The sequence below is a fragment of the Camelus bactrianus genome, chromosome 19 (assembly GCF_048773025.1).
Source record: "Camelus bactrianus isolate YW-2024 breed Bactrian camel chromosome 19, ASM4877302v1, whole genome shotgun sequence".
NCBI lineage: Eukaryota > Metazoa > Chordata > Mammalia > Artiodactyla > Camelidae > Camelus > Camelus bactrianus.
This window is the reverse complement of record NC_133557.1, coordinates 9,418,993-9,442,223: the sequence shown is the minus strand read 5'-3', so window position 1 is coordinate 9,442,223 and position 23,231 is coordinate 9,418,993. Positions and strand designations below refer to the sequence as shown.

The 23,231-nt window shown below is 49.8% G+C and overlaps 1 protein-coding gene and 1 long non-coding RNA gene across 2 annotated transcripts; one reads left to right on the top strand and one right to left on the bottom strand.

The window, feature by feature from the left end:
- Nucleotides 1-527: 527 nt before the first annotated feature.
- On the bottom strand, nt 528-11,256 carry SLC52A3 (solute carrier family 52 member 3). The gene is made up of 5 exons (XM_010960924.3): nt 11,118-11,256; nt 6,460-7,075; nt 4,375-4,880; nt 2,398-2,521; nt 528-1,884 (listed from the first exon to the last, which is right to left on the bottom strand). Exons 2-5 carry the CDS (start codon nt 7,024-7,026, stop codon nt 1,672-1,674), a joined length of 1,410 nt encoding a protein of 469 aa, XP_010959226.2. The 5' UTR covers nt 7,027-7,075; nt 11,118-11,256; the 3' UTR covers nt 528-1,671.
- Nucleotides 11,257-15,413: 4,157 nt separating this feature from the next.
- Nucleotides 15,414-22,291, top strand: LOC123618516 (uncharacterized). Its single transcript, XR_006726956.2, has 3 exons — nt 15,414-15,706; nt 18,623-18,710; nt 19,872-22,291. It is a non-coding gene; the product is annotated as an uncharacterized LOC123618516 (long non-coding RNA).
- Nucleotides 22,292-23,231: the final 940 nt, after the last annotated feature.

Here is a 23,231-nt window from a genome sequence, read left to right as displayed (position 1 = left end):
ATGTGCACTGTGATCTGGTTTAATATGTGTTTGATAATAACTGTTTTCTTTCTCTCCTACTGTGAGAGAGGTTTTTGGGGTTAGTGAGAGATTTTGTCTGCAGCGCCTACAAATGTCTTTGCACAGAGGGCTGGTTGAACAAATCTGGCTCCTCCCCACAGCGGAATACTGTGCAGGCATGACAAAGAACAAGAACGCTCTCTGCATTTCACTATGGAGTGAAGGTGCAAGGCACACAGTAGTTGACAACTTTTTCTGTAAAAAGACTATATTTGTATTTGCTTATATCTGCATAATCTCCAGAAGAATAAATAAGGACCTAATGAAAGTGCTCATGTGTGTGTAAAGAGGAACTGGGCAGAGAGAGGTGTGGAGAAGGATGGAATTTTTTTGCTGAACATTGTTTTATATTTTCTGATTTTTGAAACTCATGACTACATTATCTATTCAAAAATCAATTTTAAAAGGAGGGGTGGTGGCGAGAAAACAAACAAACCCTGAAGGAAAAGAAGTCCCAGGACCAGATATTCTCTAAGCACTCGGTTCTGTTTATTTCTGAGCTCAGCCTTGACCTGGAACCAGCTGAAAACTGATTATATTGATACAGTTTTTGGCGTTCGTGTTGGACCTTTTCATGGAAGGCTGATCTTCATGTAAAAGCAGGAAATGTCTTTATTTAAAAAAGGAAAAATAAAAAGTAAAACCAAAAAACTATCAGGTAGCTAACTCCTCCCCACTCCCCTCCCCAACTCCAGTTCAGAGATCTGCCTCCCAATGGCCTCCGTGTTCAGTTTCAGCCAGTGAGTGGGGTGGGGGGAACTCGCTCTGAGAGGCTTGCGGTGGCTCCTCCCATCCCTCCGTCCTCTTGTTCTGCCTCTTAGGAGGTCGCTTACTCTCCAAGGCGTAGGCCTTCCTGGGTCAGCAGAGGTGACAGGAAAGGGTGTATGGGGTACCGTGTCCCTCCACACTGGGAATTGGGAAGCCAAGATGCCCAAGATTCCACCATTAGCCGTCTGTCTTCTAGAAGCTTCTCTGTGGGTCCAGGGGAAAAAGAGATACGGAAAAGGGATCACCTCTCAATCCATCTGGCCACTTCTAGACTGTGTTCATTGTCACAAAAACAATCACTGATTGTTATTACTGTTGGACATCAGATCAGGAAATGGTCCAGGAGGACTTGCTATGTGCTGGATGCTTCTCCCTTTTATCCTTGTACCAAACCTAAGAAGGAGGTGCTATTTCTTATAATCCCCGCTTTATGGATGAAGAAACAGAGGCACAGAGAAATCAAGTAACTTCCCCCAGGTCACACAGCTTATAAGGGCCAGCTCACCCTCGCAGCTGTTTCTCTTTTAACACCCTTGAGCCGGCTGGATGCCGCAAATCAGCCATCTGGCAAGAGCTGGAAGAAGTTCTGAGACGCTGGAATTGCAGGCACTGTGACACAGAGTTGGGATGGGCTGTGCTTTGCATTTCCAGGTCCCGCGGAAGGCCTGTAGCATTCCTGAGGAGAATCTGTGTTGATGGTTCAAGTACTCAGGCTCTGCCTCCCAGCTCCTCATCCTTGGCGCTGTGACCTTGGGCACACGCCTTGCCTTGTGGGGTTCCCAGGTTTCAGGTGTTAGTAATAGGTGGGGCGGGCGTACGATGGACCGCGCGCCTTCAGTTGGCCTACGCAGAGCACTGAAGACTGCAGAAGTCAGCGGATGAGAAGAGCCTCAACACGTTGACCAGCGGGAACATGAGAAGCGCTCCGAGGAGTGAGCCCAGCTGCACCACCGCCCCACACCACAAGAGGGCGCTGCGGCTATGGTCGCGCAGGATTACTCCCAGCATCACCTTGACGTAGCTCAGACAGCCAATGAACAGCACCCACGAAACCACCTGCGGGGATTGGTTGGAAGAGATGCCGCGTGAAGGCGACTTTGAGGGCGAGACCCGGGGGCTAAGGGCGCTTTGAGGATGACCTAATAGGGACAAGGGAACCCCATGGAATAACTTCTATGTTTAAGGAGAGCCTTTTGAAGGTGACTCTACTGAACTAATGGGGCCTCATAAGTTGGCCTCCCCAGGAACCAAGGAGAATCCAATGGCTTTTTTGTCCCCCATGATCAAGTCAAAAGCAACTGGGAGAAGGCCGCTGCTGACATATACATGGTGGGAAGAGTGTGACGTTCAGGCTAGATTGTCATCACCTTGGACCAGCCACCTCACCTTCTTAAGCCTCTATTCCCAAATGAGAAGCACCCCCCACTCTCCTCAGCCTCCCTTTGGGCTCCCTGAGGAGTAACCACAAAGACTTAGGTCAGTAGAAAGGGCTAGGCTCCAGGTCTCCCAGGCCTTGGCTAGGTGGGGGGTGGGTGGGAAGGAGAGCAGCTCCATAGGCCAGATACTTACGATGAGGACTTCTCCACCCCAGTGGCCCTGCATGAGGGGGCAGGGGCTCATCACGGCCATGGCCATGTTGTAGGCCCCAAAGCCAGTCCCGAACACTGCAAGGACCCCCAGGAATGGCAGAGACCTAGGACAGAGTGGGGGAAGTGAATGGAGGAGGTGAAAAGCCTGACTTCTGCCCCAACTCACCCACCCCACCCCAGCCCCGGGGGCCACATGGAATAGTCAGCATCTCCAGGATTAGAGGTTAGACCCATGTGGAAACTTCCAGGCCACCCAACACAAGTGGGCCATTGAGGTTCCAGGGGGTCAAGGCTGGTGTAAGTCACCCTGAGTGTTAACAGCAGGACCCAGCATCCCAGCAGGAGAAACAGAAGAGATTCTGGTGCTGCACAAGCCTGGTTCAAATCCCAGTTCCACCTGTGAGACTGGTCCCTGAGTCTGTTTCCTCACCTGCGAAATGAGTCTGTGGGGCTGGGAGAATCTGGAGGAGCACGGTGTGCAGGGCCTGGCCCTGGCTGTGGGCTCACCTGCTCTCATCTGCTGCCATTTCCTCCTGCCACACCTCCAGCCTCAGCCAGGAAACTGGGCTGATGAGAGGGAGGCTTGGATCACGGCACTTGGATCATTGCAGGCTATGCTATGTGACCTCGGTGACCCTTCCCCCTCTGGCCTCAGCTACCCTTGTCTATAATGTGAGGTTTACATGATCTGGGGATCCTGGTGGCCAGCTTGGAGACACTATGCTGGTGGCCTTCCGTGTGGGCCCTAGGTCTGACCACTGAGGACACCATCCTTCATTTGAGGCCATTGCCCCTGGGGTCTCCTTGTCCACACTTCAGAACACCAAGGCAGGCTGCCCTCCCGGGTGAGAGCAGAGGAGCTGCCCCTCCTCTGAGGACTCTTTCTTCCTCAAGCCTCTTGGATTCTGAGACTTTAAGATTCTGTATTTCAGATTCTGAGCATCTCAGAGTCCAGAGATCTGTGGCCTCTGGTCTTGTTTCCCTAGAAATCTCCAGCTTCCTTCCACAGTTTTTAAACCCCAAGGGAGAAACATTCAGTTTTCTGGCAAACTGACATCTTCTGTCCAGCTCTTCCCCGGCTGGGGGAGGGAGTGGGCAGGCCTGGGGGAGGTGGAGGTGAGTGTTGGTGGGTGGGGGTGGGCAGGGCTGAGAGGCAGTGAGGACAGGCAGGGCAGAGGAGCAGAGGGACCTAAAGTTTTATGACCCCAAGGTGGGTGTTCTTCTGTGGGGTCTGAAGCTCCTGCATCAGAACCACATAGGCTGCTTACTGAAATAGATCTAGGCTGGCTCAGTCTTCTTAATATCAATTTGCCCAGCCATTCTTTGTTGTTGTTGTTTTGTTTTGCTTTTTGTGTGGTGGGGAGGTAATTAGGTTTATCTATTTATTTTAAAATTTTTTTTTTTTAAATGGAGGTACTGGGGATTGAACCCAGGACCTTGTACATGCTAAGCAGGTGCTCTACCACTGAGCTCTATCCACCCCCACAGCCATTATTCTAGAATTGCAGCTGTAAGAGCAGGGCTGAAATCCTGGGAATTAGACCAGAGCAAACCCTTTCTCTGAGCCTCAGGGTTTCCATTTGTAAGTGGGAACCTCACTTCCTGCCTGCTTGCTCCTTCTCACAGGCCCATGGCAGACACGTGCCAGGCACTCACAGCTCTAAATGCCTTCCCAAATTAGCTCGTCTCATGCTCCTAACAACATAGGAAGAAGAACTATCATTATCCTCATTTTCCAGATTAGATTCCTGAGGCACAGAGAGGTAGAGTGACTTGTCCAGTGACACAGAGCTAGTCAGTGGCAGAGCCAGGATTTGAACCCAGGCAGCTGAGCGCCAGAAATCACATTCTTAACCACTACACATCCAGCCTGATAGGCGGGTGTGGAATTTGGGGGTTCTGACATGAGGTGTGTGCACCCTCAAACAGTGCTCTCCAGGGCCAGCTGGTGGTTGACCTGTTTGGCAGAAACATGGAGAGGAAGCAGGCGAGGGGGTTGGCCATGGAGCTGAGGGTGGCGGACAGGTGGTAAGCCACAGGCCCGTAGGACAGGCAGGAGTAGGTCTGCACGGAGGGTAGCACGCCGTTGGTGAGCGCGTTCACAAAGGCCACCAGGATGTAGATGAAGGTCAGGTGGGCCGGGTGGCGGGGGGCCGCCTTCTCCTTCAGATGCTCCTGGTCCTGGCTGCTGTCCTCGGGGCCTGGGAGGCCCAGGCCCTTCCCTTCCCGCGGCTGGATGGAGTGGAGGGTGACCTGAGAGGTCAGGAGGTCTTCTACGGAGGCTTCCCAGTGCCTAGGTTGACGCTGGAGGAAAAAGAAAGCCACGAGGCAGCAGGCCATCATGAAGGCGAGCAGGAGGAAGAAGACCAAGGGCGAGAAGTTGGCGGGGAGGTAGCGGCTTTCCAGATGGAGCAGGGCAGATGCCGTCCCAGCGAGGTCGGGCATCACAGTACTGTTAGCTCCCTGCCGGAAGACAAAACAAGGGTCCGTCAGATCCCTGGGTGATGTCAGGACATAGGTTATTAATAACTAATCATTAATAAATTAAATAATTAATTATTTAATGTGATAATTATCATTAATAATGATAATACAGGCACATCTTGCTTTATCTTGCTTCACAAATACTGCTTTTTTTTTTTTAAACAAGGTGAGGGTTAGTGGCAACTCTGCGTCGAGCGAGTCTCTCAGCACCATTTTTCCAACAGCGTCTGCTCACTTCGTGTCTCTGTGTCACAAGAATTTAGTAATTCTTCCAATATTTCAAACCCTCCACCAGCAAAAAAAAATTTTTTAGACATAGTGTTATCTTGCACCTAATAGACTACAGTCTAGTGTAAAGATAACTTGAATATGCTCTGGGAAACCAAAAAATTCCTGCGACTCTTTATCGTGATATTTGCTTTACTGTGGTCGTCTGGAACGGAACCCACAGTATCTCTGAGGTGTGCCTGTATACAGTAAATATCAGGCGTTATTATTAACAGATGAGTGATGGATCATGTCTGCACAACTACTAAGGTGATGATAATAAATGCTCCCATTGAGCGATGGCTCGCTGGGCACCAGCCCTTTGCCTGTGTCGGCTCAGTGTTCCTTCTAACAGCCCCACGCAGTGGGGACCATTATCCCCGGCTTCAGAGGGAACCAAAGTGTCAGAACCACGTATCTTACCCGAGGGTCACAGGGAGTATGTGGCGAAGCTAATCTGCTTGGTTCTGACTCAGAAGCTACACCTTTCCCACTAGTAGAGGGAAAGGGCCTCCAGGACTGGCAACCACAAATATACTCAGAGAAGGGATTGGCTGGAGACTGCCCAGCGGGAGAGCCGCTCCATCCACTCTCCCCAAGAGACACCATACACCTAGATTTATGTATGTGAAATTTCAAAAAAAATTAAATGCCATCAACTAATTCAAACTCTCTCAAAAAAAAAAAAAAGAGCTTGCAGGCGCTGGTGATGTGGGCCACTGGTTTGCAATCGCTGCTGTACTCCGTGCTTTGGATACTACCAGATGTATATAAATTGTTCAGTATCCAGTGAGAGACGTTTGATGTTGTAACAACACAAGATATTGAAGCAACATCTAGACTATGGTTCCCAGCCTTGGCTGTACAGTAGCGGCACCTGGCGAATTTTCAATAAATACAAGTTCACCATCCCTTATCTGCAGTTCTGAAATCCAACAAGCTCTGGAAGTCAGAATGTTTTCGTGGCTCAGTTGGCAGGAACACATGAACACTTGAATGGGACATGAACACCTCTGGGCTGTGGGGGCGGCTGTGTCACAGACTCTGTCGCACACTTAGGGTAAGCGTGTTCTAAAATCTGAAAGTCCAGGTTCCAAAACACAGCTGACCCCAAGGATTTCAGAAAAGCTTCACTCTGGTTGTGTGGGGGGCCCTCAGCTCCCCCAGGTGATCTGTAGCTCAACTAGGTCAAGAAACCTGATCTACTCAACATCTAGGAAACACGAGCCCTCTGTGTGATCTTGCTTGTGACCTAGGACAGAGTGCAGTGGCTCTGGGTAATGCCAGGTACCTGTGGGATGTCCATGTTCCTGGTGGTCTCAGCGCTCGGGGTGGTGTCTGAGGTCTCAGTGATGTTAACACAGGTGGTGAGACCGGAGCCCTGGGCGAGAGCTACCAGGGCGGGCAGGAGGCCACTGAGTCCTTCACCCACAAAGAAAGTGGTGAGGTAGTGGGTTGGCAGCCTGCTCATGAAAGGCAGGAAGGTGACAGAGGAGGTGCAGTCCACTAGGGCCAGGAAGAAGGTGAGGACCAGGAAGGCAATGCTGTGGTGACCACCTAGGGCCCAGGAGGTGACGTTCCAGAGGAAGGCGAAGAGGGTGCAGGCGATGGTCCCCACGCTCAGCACAGTGAAGATGACAGGCACCTCGGAAAGACAGCCAGGCTGGAAGTGATGGAGGAGGGTGACCAGGAGGGGGCCAATGTTGGCCAGCTGGATGACCACTGTGAGGTAGGAAGGTAGGTACCAGCCCTCGGGCAGTTCCGTCACCAGCAGGGGCAGCTCTACCCAGAGTCCGTTGATGGCCACCCAGGAGCCCATCCCGAAGGTGCAGACCAGCAGGTGTATCAAGAAGGCCATGGTGATGATGCCTGTCCTGGGCCTGAGGCTACCGCCTCCCTAGGTCAGCCTGCAGTATGGTTGATGGAGAAAAATACCAGGTGAGCAATGTCAGGTTCGCCGTCTAGCCAAAGCTTACGCTTCTGGCCTAGGGTTTTCTCTTATCATTTTCCTCCTTGTGAACAAGTTGGCTTTTTATTAGCAGAAAACATGGACAAATTCCTTTATAATTAGCCTTCCAGTTCAGAAGGCTTTCCTAATTGTGACTCGTATATCCAGAGACTGCAAGAGAAAATTTTGATACATTCAACCACATAGATGTCAGAACACACAAAAACAAACAAAACACCTTCTGCAAAAAAATGACCCAAAAAAAGACCTATTGTATAGCACGGGGAACTATATTCAATTTCTCATGATGAATTGTAATGAAAAAGAATCTGAAAAAAAAAATATGTATGTATATGTATAACTGAATTGCTTTGTTGTACACCTGAAACTAACACTGTAAATTGACTACATGTCAATAAAAAATAAGAATTAAGAGTAAAAAAAAGTAACAAAAAATACCAACAAGATCAAAAGACAGATGTCATCCTGGGGGAAAATACTGCAATGTAAACCACAGACAAAGGGTTCATCTTCCTAATATATAAAGAGTTTTTAGACGTTAAGAATAAAAAGACCCAATAGAGGAGTAGAAACAGGATATGAACAGTCCAGAGAAAAAAGCACAAAGAAGCCTTAGACACATGAAAAGATTACCACCTTCAATCACCACGGGAAATATCAATTAACAGTGACTGCAAGGTGCCATTTCTCACTGCAAGATTGTCCCGAAGCTAAAGGTTACTGCCCTGGACAAAACGACGTATGTACGAGGCTATTATTCCTTGTTGGCAGTAGCAGAATATGGGAGACGACCCCAGCGCCTGTCCACAGAAGGATGGCTGCCTGTTGGAATACCATATATTTGCTAAAAGGAAGGAGGGCTGCAGGCTCGCTCACTGGCTGATAAGAAAGGGCCTGGCCTCAAGGCGAAGTTGATAAGCGAAGAACATCCAGCTGGACAGTGCGCTGCCTTTTGGACACAGGGGAGAAGGAGGAGGAATATGTTCTCTTTGTATTTGCACAAAGCAACCCTTGAAGGACACATAGAAACTGCTGGGGTGTGTGAGGCACCTCAGCGTAGATCTTTTTATACAGTTTTGATTCGTGAACCATGTTACAATATGGTTGCCTGATACAAAATTCCAGTCCGGCGTTTTTCTCCTGAAATGAGAGAGCTGGACAGGCTCTTGGAGAAACCACCTAACTGGAGCCATTCTGAGATCTGTAGACCACCTTCCCGGTTACCTGTGTCATACACCTGTGCTGTTACCCACAGTCTAAGCAAAAATATTGGAGAAACTTTGTCAACCAGAAAAAAAAAAAAAAAGGCACAACATAAGAGCAGTGAGTTTCAGTTTTATTTGGGACATTACTGAGGACTATAGCCTGGGAGACAGCCTCTCAGTTAACTCTGAAGCTTTGACGAGGTAGGGGAGGAGCCAGTATGTATATAAATTTTTTGGCTGGGCATGTAGTTGGGCATGTATCTTGGTAAAAGATTACTGCTAATCACAAAAACAAAAACAAAAACCCCAGCTGTCTCAGGCTAATGATTTTAGTGCTCTTCTATGTCTGGGAAGATGTAAGATTCTGGGGTCATTGAAATTCTTCTTTAGATAGGCATCTTAACAATATAAGGGCTGTCTGTCCAAAACGTAGCATGCTTCATGCTGTTTTTCCATCCTGAATTCCCCTCAGGGGGTCGACTGCTGTGGGGTTGCAACCTGATCCTTGTAGGAGTGGAATGGCCAGTGGGTAACATTCTTTGTTAACAGCTTTGGGTGCGACTCTGGAGCCAGCTGCCTGGACTTGAACTAGCCCTGCCACTTAACTGAGTGATTTAGGGCAAGTGAGTTTGTCTCTCTGTGCCTCATTTCCCACTCTGCAAATAGAAGACAATGAAAGCATAGGCCTCATGGTTTATAATGAGATGCAACATGTTAATGAGTTTCTGTTGTCGCCAGCAAGGCCTGGCGCACAGTAAGCACTCGCTAAGGGTGAGCTGTTATGGTTATGGGGCAATGCCAGATTTGGTGATAGTTATTTTTTTCCCAATTTGCATGAAAATTAACACTGGACTATTCAAATTTAAAAAGGAAAAAAAATCTCCCCACCTGGTACCACTGGAAATCACTGGTGATACACGCACTATTTTGTTTTTAAGTCTATTTATTTAATTAACTTATTTATTTTGTTGGGGAGAGGTAATTAGGTTTATTTAGTGTTTACTTATTCTTAGAGGAGGTTCTGGGGATTGAACCCATGACCTCACGCTACATGCACTATTTTGGAGAGAAATGCTGATTGGGCCAATCATCTCCCTTTACAACTGGGAAACAGGGTGGGGTCTGCAGGGGTGGAGCAGCTCTCCTGAGGCTGGTGATGGGATCTGGGGCCGGTCCCCGCCAGCACTTGGCTCTGCCCACCCCTCCCTGTGAGCGCGGACCCCTCAGTTCTGCTCTATTCACATATCAGCCTTAATCTCCCTGTCTCCCTTCTAGAACACACAGGGGCTTCCCCTGTGGCTACGCCCCACCCAGGAAACTCCTCATACCCCAGTGGCTCCTCTCCAGGTTCCCTGACACAGAACTGACTCTCACATCCCAGACTCCCTTCCTCCTTCCTCCTCTGAGGGAACCTAATCCTCCTTCCTCTCTGGGAGGCGTGGGAGCAGAATGCAGCCCGACCTGCTTTCAGCCTCCTGTCTGGGGGGCCTCAGGCGAGCCCTAAGCTCTGTTTCCTCATCTGTGAAACTGGCCCAACAAACAGCCCAGGACAGACCTGGCCCTGGGCATGCCCAGGGGACTCGGGAGAGAGGGCAAGCTCCAGGCAGCTTCCGCCCACTGTGCTGCCCCTGCCCTCGCCTGTGCAGCGCTGCTTGCCTGGGGCACCACCTCCCTCCCCAGCTACATCCCAGCTTTCTGCAGGACCCCATCCCCCAGGAAACCTTCTCTGGTCACCCAGCCTGGACCCTTGGCTCCTGCATTTAAGGTTTTCCTGGTGTGGGTGAATGCTGGTACACTCCCAGGGGGACTGAAGCTCCTGGAGGGCAGGGACTGCTTGGGAATTGGGCAAGGACAGAGGACCAAGCTCCAGAGTTGTAAACTGGTAACTCACTAGCCACAGACAGCCAGGCAGCAGATGTGTTACTTTGATGTGCTGCATGTTGTAAATAATTATTGAAATACGCAAGTCAGGAAGGAGGCGCATACAAAACGCAGGATTTCTGGCTTCTCAGGAGTATTCTGGAAGACCACACCAGGCAGCAATCACCCTTGGCTCTCTTTAACTTAGGGCACCTGCCTGGGCCCTTCAGGCTCTGCACGCACTGATCAAGACCAGCCCTTATTTTTGAGAGAGGGTGTAATGTGCCCAGGATCCCTCACTAGCTGGGGGCAAAGCAGGGGCTGGGATCCAGACTTGGGCTTCTCTCTCAGCTCCAGCCACTTTACTGCTCTCTCTGGCAATAACATCTGGAGGCAGAATCCTGGGTTCAAATCCCGGCTTCAACCCTGCACAAATAACAACCTCTGGCGAGTGATTACTCTCCTGCAAAATGCAGAGGCTCCCAGTACCAACATCAGGATTGTTATGCCCATAAATTTGCAAAATGCTAGCCTGGCACCTGACACATAGTAAGTGCTCAATAAACGTTAACAATCCTGATGACTTTCAATAGATACATCAATTGCATTGGAAAACATACAATGATCCTGCACATACTTCTGGATACCACAACACATAATTCCTGATGGCAAAATTTTGTCATCACCTCCTCCTAAACAATCAATCATGGATTATTAGGCACCTACTGTGTGCACAGTGCTGTGAGGGATGCAAGCAGAAAAGCCACAGGGGCTGTCCCCAGAGAACAGTGTGAGGAAGAGATGTGTGGGCTGCAGACCCCAGATGCATCACAGCTAAGGCAGAGGAGGAGTTGCAGGTGGAGGGCAGAGGGCAGCGGCTGGAAATGCACGGAGAGGCAGGGTTTCCCACCTTACCTTGGCCGAGGCAGGTAACTCAATGGCTGCAAAACGGTGGCAGTCTCGTTCCAGAGGATCAGTGGAATGGAGGAAGGAGAGGACCTTTTTCAAAGGTGATAGTTCCATGCAGCTTCTCGACTGCCCATTGTACTGTCCAAAAAGACACAGAAACGGGTGCTGGCTGCCCACTCCCACCTGAGACCAGGATCCGGTATAAAGCAGGCAGAATCCCACTGAAAAAAAGCCAACCCACATCAACTCAGGTAGAGTTCTGCCTCGGACTGGTGAAACAATACGGAAGGAAAGAAAAAGCAGAGCATTGTATGATATCCCAAGGTCAAGTCTACTAGCTGCTTCCCACTAGCTACTCTTCCCTTTTTCCTTAGTTATTATTGAGACCAGATTTTTGGTTGGGCAAATGGCCACCCGGTTAAAGAACTACATTTCCCAACCTCTGTTGCAGCTGGATATGGACATCCAATCAAGATCAGGCCATTGAGTTTGTAAGAGACTTTGAGAAGTCTCCTTAAAGGGAGTGTGCCCCTTTGCTCTTCCTCCATCCTGCTGTCTAGAACTCAGATGTGATGGCAGGAACACCAGCAGCCATGCTGCACTATGGCAGATGGCGTGGGAACTAGATGGAGACCAGACTCCTCAGGACTTTGTGACAGAGAGTCGCCACACCAGCCCTGTTCTCCCTGCCACTAGACTATTTTGTTTATTTATTTAATGTTGTTAAATTATAAATAAGCTTCTATCTTGTTGAAATTATCTTCAATCTCATTTTATAAATAGCAAAACACTGGCCAAATGTATAGAGATAAATGTTCAAGGATGTATATTGACCAGTGATAGTAACCAGAAACTGAATATATTTATCTCATTTACTATTAATGTCCTGACTCAGAAACTTAGGTCCTGCTCCAGTTAGGATCTGATCAAAGACCAAAATCAAACAAAATTATTTGTTGAGACACTCCTTAAAGAGATACCAAAAGGAAAAATTAGGAGTAAATTTAGCGGTAAAGGTCTTCCAGAAAAGTGCAGAGAGAGAGAAAAAAAGGGAGAGATAGCTCTCAATATGGAATTTTATGGCAAAAGTAAAAACTGTGGACTGAGATCCAGATTCACTTCATATTGATAAAGACTAATTCATAATGTGGTCAAAACAGTGGTGAATATCTATGTTCTGAATAGCATTCTCCAGAAACCACAGACTTGCGGGGGGAAACAGAGAGAAGCACAGTAAATGGTGGGGTGTTGACTCACTGTTCCAGGCCTTGACAGCAGAAGAAGGTATAAAATAAACAAGGATATAGAGGGGGCAATAAATTATATGCCTATTAAGGAGGAATAAGTAAGTAATTAAAGGGAGGAGGTGAATTTGCAGAAGATGGTTACCTTTATCACCTGAAAAGCTATTAAACTGTGAGCTCAGCAAGGTGGCCAGTTACACATTTACAAATATGTAACTTTCCTGCATAGAATGAATTAGAAAGTAAGACTTCTACTGGGTAGTTATTTGGGGAAAATAGATAAAGCTGGATCCCCCTCTTCCCTCCTGCCCAGTCCCTCACCTCACCAAAAGAAAAAAATCAATTTCTGCTGGATCAAATGCTTAAATATTAATTTAAAAAATCATAAAAATACCACAAAGAACATACAGGCAGAAGGAACAGCTTGTGCAAGTGTCCTAGGGGCAGGAATGAGCTTAGGCCAGTATGGCTGGAGCCCTGGACTTAACGGGAAGAAGAAGGCAGACAGGGGAGGTAAGGATTTTGAATTTCATTTATGTGCAATGGGTCACATGCACTGAGAGCCTAAATCCCCACCCCCGACAGAGCTGAGTTCTCTGGGTCCTAATGCAGGTGCCACCAGAGCTGCCTAGTTTGAGGGAAGTGATTTGGCTCTGCAAGTCTCTGCTTCCTCATCTGTAAAAGTCACGATGGGGGCATGGCCCAGTGTGACCCACATCCTTTATGGCTCTCGTGTCTTGGCTTTCTCCCAGCCAGCCACACCAAGTGCCGTGTGCTCCTGGACCTAGGTGCATAGCCATTAATGACAGTGAGTGGGGGGATGTCCTAGGCAGAGGGAACTACCTGTCAGAGAGCTAAGGAGTGGCTCAGAGCGTGTTAGGGATTTTTTTTTTAAAGTGCCTCTGTTTTCTTTTTTTCTATTGTGACCTTGCAGTTCTTGTTCACTCATTTACCCAGTATTTATTGGGTTCTTGCTGTGTGCTAGACACAGTTTCTGCTCTCAGTTAAGTGTGAGAAGAAACAGTCACTCAGCAAAGTAGAAACATGGAACAAGTCAGCAGTGATAAGGGCTGTGGAGGGAAGCGAAGCTGGTGATCCAGGAGGGTGGCTGTGATTGACACGGGGTTGTCGGAGGGAACTTGAAGGAAGCCAGGGAGTGAGCCCTGTCAGGGGAAAGAATAGTGCAGGGGTGGGTGGGGGAGGGGACAGCAAGTGCAAAGGCCCTGGGGTGGGGCCTCACCTGCCTTGCCCCAGGAACAGGTCTTGGTGTTGAAAGAAACAGCCAGGAGGCCAGCGTGGCTGCAGCAGTTCCAGTGCGGAGGAGACCTGCAGGAGTTTGGGAGTTTTCTCCAAGCCAAAATCTCCATTTCTGGCAGAGATGGGACCAACTTTACTTTAGTTTTTAAAAGAATCATGCTGGCTGTTGTGAGGAGAATAATGAGGGGCCAATGAGGAAGCCCAAGGAAAACCTGTTAACCCATTAGGAAGCTGATGCGGTAATCCCACAGAAAAGACAATAACAATAAAACAGCTACAACAGTGGCCGCCATTTCTTGCTGCTGGTCTTGCCAGGCTCTGTGCTAAGCACTTTACTCACATTCTCCATCAGATCCTCTCAACAGTCCTGGTCTAGGAATTACAACTATCCCCATTTTATAGATGAGGAAACTGAGGCTCAGAGAGGGCAAGTCATTTGCTGGAGGTCACACAGCTGGTCATCTGGGAGCTGAGGTTTAAGCCCAGGCCTATCGGGCTGTGGACCCAGCCCTCTTAACTAGCCTGGGGGTGAAGGGGTCAGGAAGGGGCTGCAAGGGCCACACTGAGCAGGAGGCTTCTTTCCCACTGATCTGCAGCCTCCCCAGCACTGGGCTGGGAAGGGGAGAAACGGGGTTCAGGCCCTGGAGAACCGGAGAGAGACTCTGAGACAAATCTGCTTCCTGGGCCCCTTCAGCAATGATGGGAGACCAGAAACCTAAGGCTTTGAGTCAGACACTTGAGACGTTCCCACAGCAGATGGGCCAACAGACAGGGAAGCCAGAAGGACAGCCTCAGGCAAAGGTGTCACTTTCTTTGGCATTCTTGTGTCAGAAGCTGAGTCCCAGGCCCAAGGGAGTGAAGGCAGTAGGGGGTGAGGGGCCAGGGCACCCTCAGTGTGTGGGCTGGGCCATCTCCTCGCCAACCAGGCCGGAAGGGCTTGGTCCAGCCTTGACCATCAGAGCCCACGCCTCCAGCCCTGGCTTTCTCTCTCGCGCTGTGTTTTCTCCCTTTACAGTACCATTCATTGGGCATCAGCTTGGTTACGGGAGTTTATCTGGGTCTATCTGTTGAGCGCTGCTCTCCCACGAAAGCCCAGCCCGGTCCTCTCTCCCAGTGTCCAGATGGCCACCTCGTTTGCCAAGGCCTGGGCCATCCGACGGAGCCTGCTTCGGCCATGTGGGTTAAGTTGGCCAGGGTGGCCTGGGCAGTGCCAGGTGACAGCATGGGCTCTGGCCCCCTCCCCACTTCTGGACAAGGATCTGAGTCAATGTTGTCCCAGGTCCCAGAGTCCTAAGACTAGAAGGGAGGGAATGTTGTCCAGGCAGGAGCGAGGTGGCCTTGAGTGGACAGAATGGGGAGACAGGGTCCAAGACAAAAAACCTAGAGGGATTGATGGAGAGTGAAAGACAGAGACTGAGACACAGCAGGACAGAAAGAGCCATACTCAAGGCAGAAATGGGCAGAAAGACAGAAGGACGGAGGCAGGGCAAAAGGAGGTAGGCAGTGAGTAGGAGATGGGGACAGAGGGGCAGCTGGGTGTGCTGGAAGCCAGTCCGGCTCAGCCACCGCCCTCCCGGCTCACATCCACGTGGATCAAGAGGCCTTCTCCACCTCTTTTCACCACAAGCTTGGGGTTCCCTGAGGCCTTGTCCCAACTCAATGTTTCCTTCTCACAAATGTGGGGAAACCAAGGCCCAGAGGGAAAACAGTGATTACCCAAACCTGTCCATCCCATTTATCCAGGCCTGTGCTGTGTGTCCTCAGGCCAGCTGCTCACCCTCTCTGAGCCTTGGTTTCTCTGAAGGATCTGAAGATGCCCAGGCTTTTCGGGCTTGGCTGCCAGGAAGGAAGCAAGGAGACAACGGGAGCCCAGCCAGCCAGTGGGGATTGTGAGTTCCCTTCCTCCCTCTCCTCTCTCCCGGGGCTTGGAAGGGCTTCAGGCCTCCTACAGGGCTGACCTTGGCTGGGCTCTCCCTCCCCACTAGTGCCCATCTTAATCTCTAGTCCCCGTGCTGGTTGATGAGGCTCTGGCACCCACCTGGCAGGAGCAGCTGTCTGGATGTCCCAACGGCGTGGAGATGCGGCCGGACAGAGGTTGGTGGGGGCCAAGTCTTCTGGCCTGGGGAGGAGGGGTCTGGAGTCCACCCAGCTGGCTCAGGTTTCCCGGCCCCTTCAGTGATGGTGGGAGACCAGAAACCTAAGAAGAAACCAACTCCAGCCCGACCTGCTGGTCAGCAGAGGAGGAGGCCTTTCTTCCCTTCTATCCCTTGATCTCTGACCCAGCAGCCTGAAATTAGGGGAAAGGCCATGAGCCACCTCAGACTAGTGCCCCCACCTCAGTGCCCAGTGATCTGTGCCAGTGACTGGCCCCTGGTACCTGCAGCTGTGCCCTCACAGGCCTGAGCTGCCCAGCTCTGCCCGCTTACCTGCTGGTCCTGTTCCCGAGCGGCTCTGCTGGGGAGGCGCCGGAGGCAGCCGGGTTAGTATTAACCTGTCCCTGTCCCCGCCCCACGGTTGGGGGTGAAAGGCGGGGAGGATGGGTGGGGCTCCGGGCTTATCCAAGAGCCTACTATGTGTCTGGAATCTGCCCAGCAGATGGTCCTGATGATTCCGCTTAACAATAAAGGGCTCACATTAATATCAAGCGCTTTGACTCAGAAGACGAATAACCTGTCCAGGCATTTAATCGGGCCCCACCTTAGGGCTACTGGAATTCCTTTCACACAGGAATGGAGCTTCCTGGAGCAGAAACTCTTGGTTCAAATACTGGAGCTTAAGTAAGTCACTTGGAAAGCGGTGATGGTAATAGAGCCCTCCTCATGGGGTGGAAATCGGAACAGCCAGTGTGTACAGAGTGGGCTCTGTGCCAGGCCCTGAGCTTCACATACGTGAATGCATTTAATCTTCTCCACATTAGTGGGCGGGGGCCTGCATCCTCTAAGGCGAAAAAAACCCCCAAAGTGTGGGCTCTTGGCTTTCTACTGTGAAAAAAATTCATGGCAGAGACAAAGTATAATGTGAAAAGCTGTTTTATTACTTGGTGGGGTACCGCAGGCCAAGGTGACCTGAAGCAGGAACTCCCGTTCTTGGGGTCCTTGCTGGGTCCTTTTGTCTGTCTTCTACAGGGTTTCTTGTCTTCTTTCTGTTGGCTGCTCTTTTTCTGCTCGCACCCCAGTTTTTCTGCTCTGTGGAATAAGTGCTCTGCAAAAATAGGTTGAGGCAACTGGGACCCTCAAACAGTGTGGTCAAGCCAGATTGAGCAGGTGAGACCCTTAAACAATGTGGGCATATCGCTTAGATCCAGTCAGGGCTTCCCGTTCCTTTGAGTGGCTTCTTCCACAATTCAAATATCCCCTCAGATCAGTTAATTTTAAACCTTTAAAGATTTCCCTCAACCACAGCCTTTTTGGGAGATACGATTACTGTCCCCATTTTACAGATGTGGACATGGAGGCCCAGAGAAGTCTAGATTCTTGCAGAGCTGGTCTCGGATACCACTAACAAATACTACTCTGACAAATGTGAGGTTCACAGGCATCTGAAAGATTCCTGATCCCAGGCTCCTCAAATATCCCTTTAAAGATAACTAAGAACGTTCCTTTCCTAGTACATACCTGCCTTAGCTGAACTGCCTACCCTAGATGATGATCAGCTATACAGTGCCCGGAAGCCTGACCACCAGCACCAGTCACTGCCTGCTACCAGAGTCATGTAGCCCTAGCTGTTCACGACCCCCTCCCTTCCCTGTTAGCTCGATAACAACCAATCAGAAACTCGTAGCACCAGCCGATCACGCAACCTGCGACCCCCTTGTGCCCGATGTCATGTCAGCACAAGCAGTAAAATGTCACCCTTCCTCATAAAAGACCTCAGCAACCGACCCTTGGGGTGCACAATCTCTCTGTGGCCCATAGCAGTGTACCTAACAGACGCCTTTCTTAGTTCCATCCTTTGTCTTTGATAAGTTCTTTTACCACTCGCTTGCAGGTCCGCCAGATCCCACAACAGCAAATAGTAATAATTCACATCTGATTAAATCTTTCAGTCATCCTTAGCGGTAAGCAGGTGCTAATTTTATTCGCTACTTTGTAGATGGGGAAACTGACCTCAAAGAGGTTAAGTGACTCAATTAAGGTGCTGTAGCAGGTAAGTGCAGGGTCAGGATTCCAATCTGGACTCAAACTGGTACTCATATGGTGTGAAATGTACAATCTTTCATGGAGCCTGGTACATAGTGATTGCTCACTGCATGTTGACTTCTATAAATAATTCTGGCTTACTTTTTGCGTTATTCTCAGAGACATTCATTTACTCGATAAGCAGTCACTCCTCAGGCAAATGCTTGGGGTGGGAGGTGAGCAGACCCTCTCTAGGAGGAGACCAGGCCCCTCTCTCTGCTGGCAGAGGCTCAGGAAGTGTGGGGATTCGAACCCTTTGGGGCACAGGGACATAAGAATTTGCTCTCTCAAGGAGCCTGAAATGCTCACCCTCCACCAGGACTCCAGCAGTGAGGCTGCTCCCAGCCCAAGTCCCTCCTTCTGTATTCACACAATATTTGTAACTGTGTTATGGTAACCTAAAATGGCTTCTTTCACACTAAAGCACACTGTAGCCTGATTTTAAACTGCATATGTTATTTTTTTTTTCTCTCCTCCTTAGAGTACTTCCCCTCCCCATTGAGAACCTTTTGTTCCGGGCACCAAGATATCCGAATGCCCCCTCATTAACTCTAGGAGCTGAAGACTCCGTTACTGGATTCCAAGGACATCAGTCCAGTGATTTACAAGGCCATTTAGAGAAAAGAAAAGCAGCCCCCTGAACGTACCAGGACCCTTATCAGAAGCCTTGGTCTCCGGACTTTTCCTATGTAACTCCCTGACTACCCCACCCAGGGGAGCTCACAATCTCTAAGGCATTAGCTTGCTGTGATTCCCTTTGCCGGGCAAAGTGATAAAGCTGTTTCTTTTCTGCCCTCCCCAAACTCTGTCTACTTTTCTATTTTGGCTGCAGGAACAGAGGCTAATCTTCGGAGACACTTCAGTGATGCTCCTTCTGACTCCCAGGAAGTTCTTAGGTGTGACCCACGCCCATCTCACAGGTGCTCCTTATGTAATTTTTATTTTAAATTTAAAGACGTATCTTGGGTGGGGGTTATATCCCAGTGGTAGAATGCATGCTTAACATGCACAAGGTCCTGGGTTCAATCCTCAATACCTCTACTAAAATTTTTTTTAAACATAGCTTTATTATCAACCTTCAAAGATTATCCCCATTGCTCACCAAATTAAGAGAAATACCTGGGAATCTTTCTCCCATGCGTGAAATACTTGTTGAGTCAGTTCCTGGCAGTGAACTACACGTACTTCAGAGAGATCACCCAGGTGCTCTTCAAAGACGCTGCACCAGGACCAAGAGTCCCCCCACAAAGCACTGCCCAGGGCGCTCTCCAACAGGTAGACTCTTCTGGCAGGTCACGAAGTCAATCATATCCCAGTAGGAGAGTTTCCAGGGTGGAGATCGGCTGATTGGTGGCGGGTCCCCCAGGACCAGCACCCAGAGGTTCATTATCAGTGCGGCGTGGACAGTGCTTTCTGAATGGGTTGCTGGGCAAACGGATTAGGGACAGAAGGCACCACTGCTGTTACTCAGAGGAGCCACCAGGGGGAGCAGGAGGCTCCCAACTCCGGAGATGGCCATTTTAAGGGCATCTAGCGTCTTAGGACCTTCCTTCTCACTGGTGGTTGCGTGGGGCTTAAATGCCAGGGTGAGAAAAAGGTAGCGGGGGAGGGGGTTGATGGGGTGGGAGGAGAGAGCGGAAGAGGGGAAGGGAGATGCGGAAAAAGAGGATTAGAGAAAGGGTCTTCCGAAGGTGACTCCCGACCAGTTAGGGACAAGTCTGCAGCATGAGGCAGCCCGCCTCCTTCCATCAAAGAGAATACCATCTTACATCCGTTAATTCAACTCAAGAGCCCAGAACCAAGTGGAGAAAAAAGTCACAGGATAAATATGTACAGTATGATCATTCCATTTGTGTACAAAAATAATCCCCACAAATAAGTGCTACGTATTTTTAGGGTTATGTGTATATATATTTATCATGTACACATCCATAGGAAAAACTCAGAAAGGATGAATTTCAAATTGACAGCAGTGGTTAGTTTTGGGCTTGTGTGTTTATGGAGGGGATCAGGGAATGGGAAAGCGGATGGGAAATGATCAAAGAGGACTTTACATTAAATGAAATATTTTACTTTTCTAGGAATCTATAACCCTGTTAGTTGTGTAACCTAAAATTAAAAATTACTTAAAAAGAAGAAAAATGAAGAAAAAAAAGAAACATCAAATTCCATCTTACTCAATAGAAGTTTTACATGCATCTCAAGGAAGGTGACAGCTTCCTCTACTCTGGACCTCCTTTCCTCTCCTTGGCTCTGTCCTTAGCTGGAATGGAAACAGCTGCCAGGTGAGTGTGTGGCAAATGGGTCCCTGTAGACAGACCTCTGCTGGGTGCCCTGGGGCAGGATTCCAGGAGTGAGGATGGTGGATGTTCCAGCCCAGGTGGGGCAGAGATTTCCCATCCACTTAGTAGGGATGGTTTTGGCTAAGTTGGGGATTTGGAATGTGTGCAAGTTGAGGCAGCATGATGCTTCTTAGGAATGTGGGAGTACCGAGGACGGACTCCCAGCATACTATGGGAGGTTGTGAGGGATGCCCTGAATGTCCATTCAGCTCTGAAAAAAAAAAAAAAAAACAACAGCTGGGAGACCAGAAGGTGCGGCCATTGAGATGGAGATCAGCCCTCAACCCTGGGCGGTGGGGGGGGGGGGTTCTGTATCTTCATCTGTAAAATGATTGAGGAGTGGAGCCTGGTCTCTGAGGCTTCCCAGTCAGAAACATTCCAGGGTTCATACTCTTCCTTACGGCCCGCAACCTGAGCAGTTGCAGTTCCAATCATTGGTCACCAGAGGACGCCTTCTGACAGGCTTGAAAAAGGAAAACAACAAGCCTGGTATGAAGAGGAACCTGAGGCTGGGATGGGAGTCTCTTCGCGTGACTACTGATTGAAATCAACTCTGTCCCATGCACTGGGGATACAGCAAGGAACACGGTCTCTGAAATGGGGCTGCTATCTCCCCTCCGACTCCTTTTTTGTCTCTTACACCCCACATCTGATCTCTTAGCAGATCCCGCGGGATCCAGAGTCTGGCCACTCTGTACCCTCCCAAGGCCACCACCCATCCAGCTTCCTTCCTGCCCTGCCTGGACTACTGCGGTCATCTCTTCCCTGGCCGTCCCACTCCTGCCCCTTCTCCCCTTCACAGCACAAGTTGGGGCCTGTCCTGCCTCTACTCAGAGCCCTCCCAGCCCCGCTGTGTGTTCCTGCCCATGCCACACCCTCCTTTCACACTGAGCACGTCTTCCTCCCTCTGCACCACCCCCCTCCACTCCAGCCACACTGGCATCCCTGCTGTTCCCTCTTGCTGCCTCAGGGCCTTTGCTCTTGGTGTTCTCTCTACATGGAGCTCTTTCCCCAGGCAGCCCTACAGCCCCTCCCTCACTTTATTCAGGTCTTTCTTTGCTCAATTTCACCCTTCAGGGGTGACCCCCATATTAAAACAGGCTCGTTGCTGTCTCTTTTCATCCCTCCACGTGCCATTCCCGTTTTCGCTCGCTGTGCCCTCGATGCCAAATTACCTGTTCACTTATGTATTTTATTTGGTGTCTGTCTCTGCAAGAGTCAGCTTGACAAGGGTGAGGACCGTGTCTGATTTGTTCCTGGCTGAAGCCCTGGTACCTGGGTTGTGCCCAGCACACAGAGGAGTATAGGAAATATTTGTTGACTGATGAATGAGAGGTGGGGGTGCCTCGAGCAGGGACAATGGGGCATGAGGGTGAAAGAGAAGTTGAGGTTCCTGTGTGAGCGGCAGGTAGAGGGGGCGCCTCTCCTGCAGCTAGGAGACTGGTGTGCCGGGGAAGAGGGTAGATGTACCGGGGTGGGCGGTGGGACGGTCAGCGGCAAAGCCCACGGAGCCACTCGGGGCAACAGATGCCAGTGCTGAGCAGAGAATTAGGGTGTCCTAGGGGAAGAGGTTGCAGACAGGGAGGCGATGCAAGGACCTACGAGCTTCCCAGATACACAGCTGGTTCTCCCAACCCAAAAAGTTCTTCCTGCCTTGCCCGGGCTTCCTTCATGCTCACGGCATGTGTGCAATTTTGGCCACACCCAGGGTCTGCCATAGTGCTATTCCTGTGTGTGTGTGTGTGTGTGTGTGTCTTAAATCAACTGGCATAGAAGGAACTAGAATAATTTAATTAATTTATTTATTTGTAAATTTTATTAATTTTTTTAGCAGAAGTACTGGGGATTGAACCCAGGACCTCCTGCATGCTAAGCATGTGCTCTACCACTGAACTCTACCTACCCCTTGAGCTAGAATAATTTCAGACACGTAGAAAAATACAGAGTGACATGATGAACCACATAACCAACACCCAGATTTAACATTAGCATTTTTCATGTTTGCTTCATCTATTTCTTTTTGAAATATTTTAATGTGAATTATAGATATGATCATTTTTAAACCCCTGATACTTTAGTTTGCATCTCAGAAAAGTAAGGTTCTTTCCCTGCGTAACACAGGACCACTACTTCACTCCACAATGTTAATATTTCTCTGATATTTAACATTTAGTCCACAACTGACTTCCCCAATTGGCCCCCAAATGTGTCTTACGGTTGATAACGGATTTATTGTAATACACGAACTTGACATACAAAATGAAAAGCAAATATCTTTTGCCATTAAAAAGAAAAAGGTACCCCTGGAAGCGGACACGGACACAATGTCTCAGCCCCATGCGGTGCCCAGGCCACCTCTCTACTTGTCGTGAAGGAGATTAGTGGGCGTTGGGCATTAGACGTGGACCAGGAGCGGAGAAGACTTTGTCACTAATGTAAGGAAACTCGAAAAGGGCTCAGAAAGGGAATCACTTTTTCCATGTTGGGGTCGGTGTTACTTAATGCAGGACTGGTCTGCAGGGGTGAGGAGGCGTGTGCGGGCCAGGCAAGTGGCCCCTTCCCAAGGCTTCGGATGATTCTGGGGAAGGACCCGGGATTCCCGGAAGACCATGATGCAGCAGGAAGAGCCCCAGACGGGGAGCTGGGGAGGGGTGGGTCTGTCCCTGCTCTGATTTGTGCCTCTGTGTTTCTGTTCTGTCTGTAAAGTTGGGGAAAGAGTGATGCCAGGGACTCCCCTGACCCCTTGCCGGCACTCCCCTCCCCCACACCTGCCAGGGCTCCTGAGGACCGGAGTGACCTCCATGACCCCGCTTCCCATTTCTTCCAGCCCAGACCTTTTTCTGGTCCCCTCCTGTGCTCTGGCTGGCTCCCTCCGGCTAACTCTCTGGGCCTCAGCCCAGGTGGCACTTCCTTCTAGAAGCCTGCTTGACCCCTGCAGTGAATTAGGGGTGCCTGTCTGGGCCCCGCAGCTGTCCTGTCCTAGTCACTCACAGCTGTAAGCACTGCAGCTTGGGAGGCAGAGGGCTTCTGTCTTGTCTACCACTGTATCCCCAGCCCCTGCCTCAGGGCCTGGCACATAGTAGGACCTCAATCAATTTG

What these genes read in the sequence shown, in the direction of transcription:
- SLC52A3 (XM_010960924.3), bottom strand. Translation starts at nt 7,026, where the DNA reads ATGGCCTTCTTGATACACCTGCTGGTCTGCACCTTCGGGATGGGCTCC. An exon ending in TCCATGTTTCTGCCAAACAG is followed by an intron (nt 2,522 to 4,374) that starts GTCAACCACCAG and finishes ACTCTGTCCTAG; the next exon opens with GTCTCTGCCATTCCTGGGGG. An exon ending in GGGGTGGAGAAGTCCTCATC is followed by an intron (nt 1,885 to 2,397) that starts GTAAGTATCTGG and finishes CAATCCCCGCAG; the next exon opens with GTGGTTTCGTGGGTGCTGTT.